The sequence below is a fragment of the Gobio gobio genome (assembly GCF_949357685.1).
Source record: "Gobio gobio genome assembly, chromosome: 3".
NCBI lineage: Eukaryota > Metazoa > Chordata > Actinopteri > Cypriniformes > Gobionidae > Gobio > Gobio gobio.
Window position 1 is genome coordinate 67,151,727 of NC_137099.1, and position 13,722 is coordinate 67,165,448.

Sequence of the window (13,722 nt, forward strand, 5' to 3'; positions counted from 1 at the left end):
GAATCTTGAAATGTCTTCTTCATTAATCAACTTACAGTAGCGCCTTGAATACTGACTGTATGAATGTGCAGCAGGTCAAGCCTGTATTTACTTACCAGTAACCACTGCGACAATTACCAAAATAGTATCTTAGCAATGTAACAATGTAATGCAATTAAAAGTGCAAGTTTATTGTGTTATCTCTCTCTGTTTGTCTCAGGGAGCGTGTTTGTGGCCAGCCTGCTTCATATTTCTTCATGTCTGCGTTCTGCTGGACGAATTGCAGTAAAATCAGCAACAACAACAAAAAAACATAATGCTGTGGAATTATTATTCCCCTTTAAAAAAAACTATATTTGTGCTTGTGCTGCTTAATGAAGTGTGAAAACTGACATACAGTGTTTTTTCAGGACTCAGAAATCAACTGAAAGAGTGAGGAAGAGCATTTATTTCAAATAGAAAGCGTCTGGAACATATTTCTTACATTAATGCGCGCCTCTGATCTCCGCGCGCTTTCTCCTGACTTCTATAAAAGCCGCGAACTCGCGTAATTCAAAAATTAACGGTCTTTTTGAAATAACGGCTGACTGACTAATATTCGTTTATTGATGTGTTTATTTAATAATTACTAAACATAGTTATATTATAGGACATTATTACATCTAAATTGTGTTTTTTATCATCCAAGAGACGCTGCTAAAATACAATATTTTTATGAAGAGAAATTGGCTTGGTGAACATGTTTTATGCCATCTCTCGTACTGTAGGAGGCGCTGTGACACTATTTAGTCTACCGGTTAAAACCACTGAAGAAAGAAAGAAAGACAACTGGAGCACAACGACAGTGAGTGTTAATCTGTTTTACCTTATTTGTGTGTTTTAGCTTGTTATATGTCTGTGTCTTGTTTTTAATGAGCTTAATGAAGCTTTTCTTAGCCCACTTAGCTTATGAAAAATAAGCATGGTTTTGCTATAGTAACCATAGCAATGTCCTATTGTTTTACTGCAGTAATCATGTTTTAACCATGGGATTTGTAGTAAACAGTTACTGTACTAACACAAAGGTTAATTTTCAATGGCAGGTGCTTTTAAAGTTTTCACGATTTCAGGAGAAATTAGTAGACATCTGACAATATCATGTTTAATATCCTTAGTTATACATGTAATAATGTCAGGTAATATTTGATAACATTCCTGCTCTGTATTGGCTCAAAACTGAAACACTCATAAACACTTTTACATCTGAAATAAATGTTTATGAGCTCCCAATTTTTTTATTTTTGTTTAAATCACTGCAAGTCGATTATAAATACGTTTTTATAGTAATGATGATGTGTTTGTCTTCAGATGTTGACCATGAAAGCGCAGATGGATGTGATCTGCTGTAAATCAGTAGGAACTGATCTGTCCATGCTGGATATTGAGGATTTCATCAGTGAAATCTGTCAGCTGAAGAAAGAGGTGGCGTCACTGGAGGCAAAGCTGAGAGAAAGAGGAGACAAACCCAACAGAGAGGTTTGAGCGGCTCATCATTTCATCCTTCAGCTCAATCAAACCAAAGTTTTGTTAGCTTCTCACTTCTTATGCACATCTCAAATTAAGCCAGCAGCAAAATATGCCATCAAATCCCCAATATAACCTCTAGAGATAACAGCTTGAGTAATGAGGCTAATATCAACAGGTTGATCTTTATTTGTGTTTATCTGTGATGTGTTTGTCAGGATCTGGAGAAGGTTTCAGTGTGTGTGACTGATGGGACAGAAGCTCAGGATTCAGTCTGGAGATCCAGAGACACACAGGACTCAGAGCTCAGCCTCACTTTACTGTGTTATACTGACGCTCAGGATCATGGATCCGCTGATCAAACCTCTGACTGTAACGCTGGAGAACAGCAGATGCCACTGAAGATGTGCTCCGTCAAACTGGAGGACTGCAGCAACCTGATAGAGAGCAGAGAAGATGAAACCACAGCAGACGAACAACAACACAACAATGAGGATGATGGGATTGATGACAATGGGAACGATGGGACAGAAGCTCATGATCATGGATCCGCTGATCAAACCTCTGACTGTAACGCTGGAGAACAGCAGATGCTGCAGACGCCACTGAAGATGTGCTCCGTCAAACTGGAGGACTGCAGGAACCTGATAGAGAGCAGAGGAGACGAAACCACAGCAGACGAACAACAGAGCTTTAAGGAGGAGGATGAAGATGAATATCAGAATGAGGATGTTGATGATGATGATGACTTTGTTCCTTCAGGTATGTTTCATCCTTTTATGACCACACAGTAAATTCTCTGGTGTTGAATTAACACCTCTCGGTGTTCATACAGTGCATCCAGAAAGTATTCACAGGGCTTTACTTTTTTCCACATTTAGTTATGTTACAGCCATATTCAAAAAGGGATTAAATTCATTATTTTCATCAAAATTCTACAAACAATACCCCATAATAACAACGTGAAAGAAGTTTTTTTTAAATAAAATTTTTTAAAAATTAAAAAATCAAATGTACACAAGTATTCACAGCCTTTGCCATGACACTCAACATTGAGCTCAGGTGCTCCTGTTTCCATTGATCATCCTTGAGATGTTTCTACAACTTGATTAGAGTCCACCTGTGGTAAATTCAGGTAAGTTCCTAGAGCTGGCCACCCGGCCAAACTGAGCGATCGGGGGAGAAGGGCATTAGTCAGGGAGGTGACCAAGAAGCCTATTGTCAATCTGACAGAGCTCCAGCGTTTCTCTGTGGAGAGAGGAGAACCTTCCAGAAGAACAACCATCTCTGCAGCTCTCCACCAATCAGGCCTGTATGGTAGAGTGGCCAGAAGGAAGCCACTCCTCACTAAAAGGCACATGACAGCCCCGTAAAGAGTTTGCCAAAAGGCACCTGAAGGACTCTCAGACCATTAGAAAATAAATTCTCTGGTCTGATGAGACAGAGATTGAACGCTTTGGCCTAAATGGCAAGTTTCATGTCTGGAGGGAACCAGGCACCGCTCATCACCTGGCCAATCCCATCCCTACAGTGTAGCATGGTGGTGGCAGCATCATGCTGTGGGGATGTTTTTCAGTGGCAGGAACTGGGAGACTAGTCAGGATCAAGGGAAAGATGAATGCAGCAATGTAGAGAGACCTCCTTGATGAAAACCTGCTCCAGAGCGCTCTGGACCTCAGACTGAGGCAAAGGTTCATCTTCCAACAAGACAACGATCCTAAGCACACAGCCAAGATAACAAGGCAAGGCAAGGCAAGTTTATTTATATAGCACATTTCATACACAATGGTAATTCAAAGTGCTTTACATAGAAAAGGTATTAAAATATTGATAGAATAATCACAACATAAGAAATAAGTATATGTATAAGAAAGAAAATAATACTAAATTTGGGGCTCCCCTGTCTGAACAGAAGAGTCAAGGTGATGATACATGGGGCAACTTTTTTGAGCAATGTTGCTGGGCAACGTTACAAAGCAATCTAGCTTGCCCACTTTCCCATTGGGAATTCTATCAGCATATCTGCAATGTATTTAGGTCCTAGGTCATTGAGATATTTAAAAACAAGGAACAGTACTTTAAAATCAATCTTAAATGTAACTGGAAGCCAGTGTAAGGACCTGAGGACTAAAGACCTGAGGACTGGTGTGATATGGTTGTTCTGGTATATATGTTCTGGTTCTGCTCAGCGTTCTGTATGAGCTGCAGATGTCTAATGGTCTTTTTGGGAAGGTGAGGAGACCATTACAATAGTCCACCCTACTGGTGATAAAAGCATGAACGAGTTTATCTAAGTCTTGCCTGGAAACAAAGCTTCTAATTCTTGATATATTTTTGAGATGATAGTAAGCTGATTTAGTTATTGCTTTGACATGACTACTGAAACTCAGGTCTGACTCCAAAATCACACCAATAATCCTGACTTGGTTTTTTTTCCAGACCTTTAGCCTCAAGGTGTGCATTCACCTTGAGAATTTCATCTTTATTTCCAAATGTAGTGATTTCAGTTTTGTTTTTGTTTAACTGAAGAAAGTTTTGGCACATCCAGTTGTTAACTTCATCAATGCATTTACATAGAGAGTCAATGGGGCTGTAGTCATTAGGCGATAGGGCTAAGTAGATCTGGGTGTCGTCAGCATAGCTGTGGGAAGCAATTTGGTTCTCTCTCATTATTTGGCTCAGTGGGAGCATATACAGGTTGAATAGGAGTGGTGCAAGAATTGACCCTTGTGGGACTCCACATGTCATGGATGTCCACTCAGACTTATGGTCACCTATACTCACATAATAACCTCTCCCTTCTAAGTATGACCCGAACCATTTAAGGACCATCCCAGAAAGCCCGACCCAGTTTTCCAGCCTGTCAAGAAGTATGTTGTGGTCAACAGTGTCGAATGCAGCACTGAGGTCGAGTAGCACCACCACTGATTATGTACCTGTATCAGTGTGTAAGCGAATATCATTTATTATCTTTATGAGCGCTGTCTCTGTGCTGTGATGCGGTCGGAAACCGGATTGAAAATTGTCAAAGTATCCGTTTGAGCTTAAGAATTTGTTCAGCTGATTGAAAATAACTTTTTCAATGATCTTGCCTATGAAGGGAAGATTTGAGATTGGTCTGTAGTTGCTCAATATGGTGTTATCCAGATTTCTCTTTTTCAGGGGAGGCTTAACCACTGCGGTTTTAAGGGACTTTTGAAACGTCCCAGAAAGAAGTGAGGAGTTTACCACTTCTAGGAGATCTGCTTCTAAACAGTTAAACACACTTTTGGAAAAAGAAGTGGGGAGTGTGTCAAGAGCGCAGGTTGATGTTTTAAGGTGCTGTACCGTTTCTTCTAAAATTTTACCATCAATTGCTTTGAAATCAGACATAGTAACTTTCTGAGGTTGTGGTTGGATCTGTCTGACCCCAGAGCAACTCAAGGATGTGTTGATCGCATTTCTGATATTATTCATTTTCTCAGAGAAGAAGGAAGCAAACTGACTGCATTTGCTGTCTGAGAGCATTTCACTGGCATTTCACTTTGTTAGTCTCTCTACAGCAGCAAAAAGAGTGTGCGTGTTGTTTATGTTAATGTTTATAATATTTGAAAAGGTCTGTCTAGCTTTGCCTAGTTCCACATTGAAAGCATGAAGACTGTCTTTATAGATGTTATAATGGACTACAAGTTTTGTCTTCCGCCACATGCGCTCAGCTTTTCTGCATTGTCTTTTCATTATTTGCACTGCTGTTTAGTTTCTCTAAGATGCTTTTTGTCTGCCACTCTTTTTTCCTGACTGTCACAGGAGCAATATCATCAATAACACTCTTAACTTTTGAGTTAAAGGAGTCAAGGAGAAAATCAACAGAGTTTGCAGATATGCTTGGTGTTAGAGATACCACCTTCATAAACAGCACACCAGTGTTCTCGTTTAAGCATCTCTTTTTGACAGAGGCAGATCTAGCTTCAATGGCAGGAGAGATCAATATATCAAAGAAAATACAGAAATGATCAATCTGTGCCACATCCTTAATAACAATCGATGAAATGTTTAGACCCTTACTGATAAGTAAATCTAGAGTGTATCCACGATAATGTGTGGGTCCATGTACATGTTGAGTCAAATCAAAAGTATTTAAAACAGTTATGATTTATTTTGCCATATTGATTTCTGCATTATCTATGTGAATGTTAAAATCCCCAGCAATAGCAAAACAGTCAATCTCTGAGGAAATTGTTGATAACAGCTCTGTAAAGTCCTCAACAAAGGCTTGAGAGTATTTTGGAGACCTGTAAATAATGATAAGTAGGATGTGTGGAGCACCTTTTAACACAATACCCAGATATTCGAAAGACTGTCTGCTCGACCTTGAGCGCCTGTTAGCAGTGTTAGCTACGGGTTGATTCGATCTGTGTTCGATCACATTCATCACGTTTGGGGATTCCTCACCCACATTCATTAATACTTCAAATCTGTTTTCAAGATGTATAGTTGGTGGTAGGAAACCAGTGTTTGCAATCCTTGTGTCAGGGGTAGAGCATGCTACTGAGGCAATATGTGATGCTCGTGACAATCTGATGTCTTGAGTGCCTTTGGGTCTTGCTCCATGTTTGTGCCATCGATTAGTGTTTTGATCAGTTACACCCATTTTGGCTTGTTGAGGAGCACTAAATTCATGGGACTCACCGACTGTGTGCTGAGGAAGCTCTGCTGTGTGATTCGCCTGGTTTGGTAATTCCGCAATTAACTTTGTTTCAAGAACTGCAATCCTTTGTAAAAGTCTGTTGTAGTTTGTGCAGCGGGTAGTTTCTTGAACTAGAAGAGGTATTTTCTTATCCTTTTGAATGTAGGCAGCTGTGTTTTCCCTTCTCCGGAATGTAAGCCGATGGCAGTGGGAGGCTGGTCGGATAAAAGATTCCGCTTTTTTGTAGTAATCTTCCAGTCACAGAGTTTCTAATTTCATCATTGAAGTCTTTGTCGTTTGAGCACTGTGCTGATTTGCTGAAGTTAAAAATATGAGAGAAAATATAGAAGCGATAGAGCAAAGCGCGGAGCAGTAGGCAAGAGTGTGCGTCCGAACAGTAGCTTAGCAGGAAGCAGGAGCTGGCTAAAGGAGTGGCTATGAGACAACTGTGAATGCCCTTGAGTGGCCCAGTCAGAGCCCAGACATGAACCTGATTGAACATCTCTGGAGATATCTGAAAATGGCTGTGCACCGAACTCCTCATCCAACCTGATGGATCTTGAGAGGTCCTGCAAAGAAGAATGGGAGAAACTGTCCAAACATAGGTGTGCCAAGCTTGTAGCATAAAAAAAACTCAAAAAGACTTGAGGCTGTAATTGGTGCCAAAGGTGCTTCAACAAAGTATTGAAGGCTGTGAATACTAATTTTTTTAAATAAATTTGCTAAGATTTCAAACAAACTTCTTTCACTTTTTACATTATGTGGTATTGTTTGAAGATTTTTGAGAAAAATTATGAATTTAATCAATTTTGGAATAAGGCTATAACACAACAAAATGTGAAAAAAGTGAAGCGCAGTGAATACTTTCCATATACACTGTATGGGAACCACCAGCAGAGTGTTAAAGTAACAATGAAGCAGTTAATTAGATATTTAAGTGATTCATTGAGTGATGATTGTTTGATTATTGAAGATAATGAGCAGAATCACTGAAGAACTACAACTGACTTCAGCCACAGCTTTAGATAAAATCAACTTAAAAGACATTACATATCTCTTATTACAAACCAGACTGACTTGATTATCTGTTCTGCCATTTGTCTTCAGTTCCTTTTGAGAATTTACAGGTTTAGATGTTGATTTATTGATCACCATTATGGTGATCAGTGTTTCTTTTGGTAGGGCAGTTTGACTCTGTTTTTATATCAGTTTGTGGTTTTTGTAACGGTGTTAACAAAACACATAATTTGTTACAAAGGAAGCCATAAACAGAGATTTTTGTTTAAATACACAGACATCAAGAATCAGCATATGAATCTCAACAATTGGTGACATCTTCATGCTGCAATGCATGCAAGTTTTTTTTTCTCTCAATGTATTAAAAAAATCAAAATTCAGAATATTTGATCTCTGGCCAGAAAGCATTGCTGGTGAAAATCTATTAATAACAACATTTTCATGATGATGAAAGATATATCACCTGACCATCTTTGTTTATGGCTTCCTTTGCAATAAATTATGCGTTTTAGTAAACGCATGTTACAAAGACCACAAACTCACTTAAAAAAAGTTAAGAGTCAAACTGCCAAACTAAAGGAAACACTGATCACCATAATGACGACCAAACGTTTCCAATTAATCATCAACATCTAAACCTATTAATTCTCAATAACTGTAGACGTCTGACAGAAATAAAGTCAGTCTAGTTTGTAATACAAGAGATTTAATGTCTTTTCAGTTGATTTCATCTAAAGCTTGTGTTTCTCTTTCCTTCAGTGATTCTGCTTGTTATCATCAGGTATCTTCAATAATCAAACAGTCATCACTCAATTAATCACTTAAGTATCTTATTAACTAGGGCTGGGTGATAAAACGATAACGATATGTATCGCGATAGACACATAATCGATATCAATAAAAAAAGCGTTCGATAAAACATTCAATCATTTTTGTTCCTTCGTTGGAAGAAACCAGAGGTTGTGAAGCAAGTTTGGTTGCATGAACAAAGGCACTCACTCTCTGGTAACCAAGCAACGTAGGGAGTGACAGGCTAACAGCCAATCATGTAACTGTATCAAGTTTGGTTGCGCCATATCATTGTCTTGTGCTGGATTAATTCTTCAGTAAACAGAACCGGCTTGGAATGATAAGTGGAAAATGAGTGCCGCAGGGAACAAGGAAATTGTTGATAAAACAGGAAAACAAGTCAGCTCGCTAGTATGGCAGTTTTTTGGATTGTATAAGTCTGACCTTAGTCAGACCAATGTCTTCTGCAAAATATGCAAGACCGTCGTCCCAACCAAGACCGGTAATACCACAAACTTGTTTTATCAGCCTTGTTTATACTTTCATCTGGCTCCAAAGAAATATATAGACCCCTACAAATAGCTGTCCCCTCAAATAGTGCCCTATTTAAGGGTATAGGGGGTGATTTCGATTCAGCCTTTGAAACTACATGGAGAGGTGATGTTACTCTGCATCAGTGCCTTATGACAAAACATCTAAACGGTAACAGCTACAAAGAAATAACGGAGGCACTGCACCTTAATGTTAAGAGATAATTGTTTAGTATTCATTGTGAGTTTAGACTTGTGTTTATATATTAATTATTTGAGTCTTTTCTATGGTTGTGTTGACATTTCTGCCTTTATAACTGAGGGGATTATAATCAAAGGAAGGTTACGTTTAAAATAAAAATGTTTAAATGTAAAACATTTTTCTCCTGGTCCTTATTTTAAATAGGTCCTAAAACATAAAAATAACTATCGATATCGACCGATATAAAACACTTATATCATGATACAGTTGTCAGCCATATCGCCAAGCCCTATTATTTAACACGGCTTCAGTGTTAGGCCCTGTCCACACGAACACGGTATTTTCAAAACCACAGCTTTTTCTTTGCGGTTTGGCTGTTCGTCCACACGCAAACGCAGTATCCGGACACTGAAACCAAACCTTTTTGAAAACTCCTGCCAGGGTAAACATTTTTGGAAACTCTGGTTACAGTGTTGTGAAACTGGAGATTTTGGCTTGTTGCGTTAGAACCGGAACTAGCAATAAAAATTTTCCAGGCTTCTGATTGGCCAACATGGCTTTACGGTTGGAGTTATATCTCCACCTGTTGGTTTGGCATGCTCTTGTCAGCGTTTCATAGCGTGTTTCGTGTTTTCATGTGGACGCAAATTTTTTTAAATATTAACTCTATATACAATACAATATTATATATAATATTAACTATAAAAATACCTGTGTATGTGTGGACTAGGCCTTACTTTAACACCTGCTGGTGGCTCCCATATGAACTCAGAGTCGTGTTAATTCAACACCGGGGAATTTACTGTGTAGATATGCTGAAGTAACAGAATCAGTATTAAATTGATAATATATTATGTATGTTCTGACCTTAATTAATGTTTAGCAATCTGCTAAATTTGAGATGCCTAAGAATGGCATATCATGAGCTGCACACATGTAAAATATCACATCAGAGTTTGTATTTATTTTAATCACAGCCTTTGCTGTTTGATAATCGCACTAAAACATGTTGCAATTTCAGTATTATTTTGACTGATCGTTCAGCTCTAGAAAATGTTCAATATTTTATGCCAATATTCTTCCTTTCAGATGACAACGCTGGTTCATCTTCTGATGGAGAAACTGCCTCTACATCCAAAGAACGACGGACAGTGACCGACTGTGGAAAAACATTCAGCAAACAGGAAAATACAGTGAGACGCCAGAGAAAACGCACAGAACAGAAAGACTTCACCTGCAAGTTATGCAACATCAGCTTTTCTACCTCAAAAGAGAGGAGACTTCACGCAAAAGAGCACAGCGTGAAGAAAGAGTTTCGCTGCGAACAGTGCGGGAAGGATTTTTTCACCACTCCTTATAATATGAGAGCTCATATAAAGACACACAGCGAAAAGACTTTGCACTGCAGTGAGTGTGACAAATTTTTCCGCACCAAACAACATCTTTTAATGCATAAGAGAATCCACACGGGGGAAAAGCCATACCAGTGTCCTCACTGCGAGAAGAGCTTCAACCAGCGATCCCATCTGAAGAAACATCTACTCGTTCACAGCAATGAGAGGCCGTATCAGTGCCCTCACTGTGAGAAGAGCTTCAACCAGCGATCCCATCTGAACAACCATCTACTCATACACACCAATGAGAACCCCTACAAGTGTCCTCACTGCGAGAAGAGCTTCAACCTGGGATCGGGTCTGAAGAACCATCTACTCACACACACCAATGAGAGGCCGTACAAGTGCAGTGAATGTGAGAAAACCTTTACAAATTCAAGTGCTCTAAAGTTACACCAAAAAATACATTCTGATAACCGACCATATCAGTGTTCACACTGTGAGAAACGTTTCTATCATTCGACTCACCGCAAAAGCCATGAGAGGATTCACACCGGAGAGAAACCGTACCTGTGCTCCTACTGTGGGAAGAGCTTTGCAAGTCCATTTTATTTCAAAGTTCATCAGAGAGTTCACACAGGAGAAAGGCCGTATCACTGTAGTGATTGTGGGAAGGGTTTTACTAATGCAAGTGGCTTACAAATGCACCAGAGGATTCATACAGGAGAAAAACCTTTTAAATGCTCACATTGTAGCAGGACTTTCACTCGAGCAAGTGACCTGAAGATCCATGGGCGATGGCATACCGGAGAGAAACCTTACCGCTGCTCCATCTGCGGCGAGAGATTCTCTTTTAAATGGGGTTTTCTGACTCACCAGAAGAAACACGCTGCCCCAGAATCATCATAGCTTCATTATGACATTGTTACGGGAACGTTATTTTATGGTTGTAAAAAAACTAGAATGTGTCTAGAACAGGGCTGCCCAAACCTGCTCCTGGAGGGCAACTGAGTTCAGCTCCAACCCTAAATAAACACACCTGAACCAGCTAATCAAGAGTTGTCCAAAATCGGCCCCATACCCTAAAATAGGGCACTATTTGAGGTGACGGCCATTTGTAGTGGTGTCCAAAACCATAGTGGACGTTATCGAGTGCACTCATTCTATCCCACAATGCACTATGGTGACAAGTGTACAAGCGGCAACACATGTACAAGCGGCAACCAAGCTGTATTCGTGTTACCGTGGAGACCCATTCATCAGCTGGATAAAATTATTCTGAAAGTGGTTCCAACTGTATTGTCGTTATCGTTATAGCTGTGTTGTGAACTCTACTGTTCTTTAATATTGAGAGAATTTTAGAACTATATCTATATAGTTATCTTTGTAGTTAATGTCCTTGGTGTGAACAGGCCTTAATTCTTCAACTGTTATTTCTTTAGCACTATCGCAATAATTCAAATGGCTCCTAGATAGCATGCGCTTTTCTGTAATATACAGCTTATTACAATAAATTCATGCTTTCCATCTGCAAATATCAGCAGCTTTCAGGGAAAGTGGGAAGGAAGGATTTAAATGGAGAGATACAGAGCGCAGAAGCGATTTAGATGATTTTTGATGACACTGCATGTATATGTACAGTGCATCCGGAAAGTATTCACAGCGATTAATTTTTCCACATTCTGTTGTTCCAGCCTTATTCCAAAATGGATTAAATTCATTTTTTTCCCTCAGTTGTCCTAAAATACCCCATAATGACAATGTGAAAGAAGTTTGTTTGAAATCTTTGCAAAGTTATTAAAAATAAAAAACCAAAAAAATCATGTACATAAGTATTCACAGCCCTTGCCATGACACTCAATTTGCCAATTGAGCTCAGGTGCTCCTGTTTCCCCTGATCATCCTTGAGATGTTTCTACAGCTTGAATGGAGTCCACCTGAGGTAAATTCTGTTGATTGGACGTGATTTGTAAAGGCACACACCTGTCTATATAAGGTCCCACAGTTAACAGTGCATGCCAGAGCACAAACCAAGCCACAGAATTATCTGTAGACCTCTGAGACAGGATTGTATTGAGGCACAGATCTTGGGAAGGGTACAGGAACATTTCTGCTGCATTGAAGGTCCCAATGAGCACAGTGGCCTCCATTATCCGTAAATGAAGAAGTTTGGACCCACCAGGACTACCTAGAGCTGGCCGCCAAACTAAACGATCAGGGGATACAGGCCTTAGTCAGGGAGGTGACCAAGAACCCTATGGTCAATCTGACAGAGCTCCAGCATTTCTCTGTGGAGGGATGAGAACCTTCCAGAAGAACATCCATCTCTGCAGCTCTCCACCAGTCAGGCCTGTATGGTAGAGTGGCCAGACGGAAGCCACTCCTCAGTAAAAGGCACATGACAGCCCATCAAAATTCTCTGGTCTGGTGAAACAAAGATTGAACTCTTTAGCCTGAATGGCAAGCGTCATGTCTGGAGGAAACCAGGCACCGCTCATCACCTGGCCAATCCCATCCCTACAGTGAAGCATGGTGGTGGCAGCATCATGCTGTGGGGATGTTTTTCAGTGGCAGGAACTGGGAGACTAGTCAGGATCAAGGGAAAGATGAATGCAGCAATGTAAAGAGGCATCCTTGATGAAAACCTGCTCCAGAGCGCCCTGGACCTCAGACTGAGGTGAAGGTTCATCTTCCAACAGGACAACAACCTTAAGCACACAGCCAAGATAACAAAGGAGTGGCTATGGGACAACTCTGTGAATGTCCTTGAGTGGCCCAGCCAGAGCCCAGACTTGAACCTGATTGAACATCTCTGGAGAGATCTGAACATGGCTGTGCACCGACGCTCCCCATCCAACCTGATGGAGCTTGAGAGGTCCTGCAAAGAAGAATAGGAGAAACTGCTTAAAAACAGGTGTGCCAAGCTTCTAGCATTAAATTAAAAAAGACTTGAGGCTGTAATTGGTGCCAAAGGTGCTTCAACAAAGTATTGAGCAAATGCTGTGGATACTAATGTACATGTGATTTTTAATTTTTTTGTAAATTTGCAAATATTTCAAACAAACTTCTTTCACGTTGTCATTATGGAGTATTGTTTGTAGAATTGAGGAAAAAAGTAATGAATTGAATACATTTTGGAATAAGGCTGGAGCATAATAAAATGTGGAAAAAATTAAGCGCTGTGAATACTTTCCAGATGCACTGTGTGTGTGTATTTGTAAATGTGACCATGTTTGAAACAAAGGCTCCTGAGTGAAAACTGCAACACAAAAAGATTTGTATTTGTAATATAGTTGGGTTTTTCAAGTTTGAAGTGTTATATTCTTTTGTTCATGATTTTCTGATTTCTAAATAAAAATCAGTAAATCAATCTTTTTTTTTTGTCTTAAAATTCTATTCATAAACTCACCACACACATGAATGGTCAATGACTGTTATTTATTGAAAGCCATTGTTTTCTGAAGAACTACACCTTGCACTTGAAGATAGCTTAGGCCTAAAACTTTGAGTAGTTATTTAATTTAATACACTACAGGTACAGTAAAATGGTCTACTACACTGTCAGTTTTGGGCTTGACAGCTACATTTACTTAAAGGTTTGAATCTTGAAATGTCTCCTTCACAAATTAACTTACAGTAGCATCTTGAATACTGTCTATGAACATACAACAGGGGCCCGTTCTTCGTACATCGCTAACTCAG

At 39.6% G+C, this 13,722-nt stretch overlaps 1 protein-coding gene across 1 annotated transcript; it reads left to right on the forward strand.

Annotated features, from left to right (window-relative positions):
* The first annotated feature begins 790 nt into the window (after positions 1-790).
* On the forward strand, positions 791-13,382 carry LOC307123526 (uncharacterized protein). The gene is made up of 4 exons (XM_079812075.1): positions 791-823; positions 1,327-1,494; positions 1,701-2,244; positions 9,776-13,382. Exons 2-4 carry the CDS (start codon positions 1,327-1,329, stop codon positions 10,927-10,929), a joined length of 1,866 nt encoding a protein of 621 aa, XP_079668201.1. The 5' UTR covers positions 791-823; the 3' UTR covers positions 10,930-13,382.
* Positions 13,383-13,722: the final 340 nt, after the last annotated feature.

Coding starts and splice junctions, on each gene's coding strand:
- LOC307123526 (XM_079812075.1), top strand. CDS start 1,327: ATGTTGACCATGAAAGCGCAGATGGATGTGATCTGCTGTAAATCAGTA. Junction 1,495..1,700: donor GAGACAAACCCAACAGAGAG/GTTTGAGCGGCT, acceptor TGTGTTTGTCAG/GATCTGGAGAAGGTTTCAGT. Junction 2,245..9,775: donor TGATGACTTTGTTCCTTCAG/GTATGTTTCATC, acceptor TCTTCCTTTCAG/ATGACAACGCTGGTTCATCT.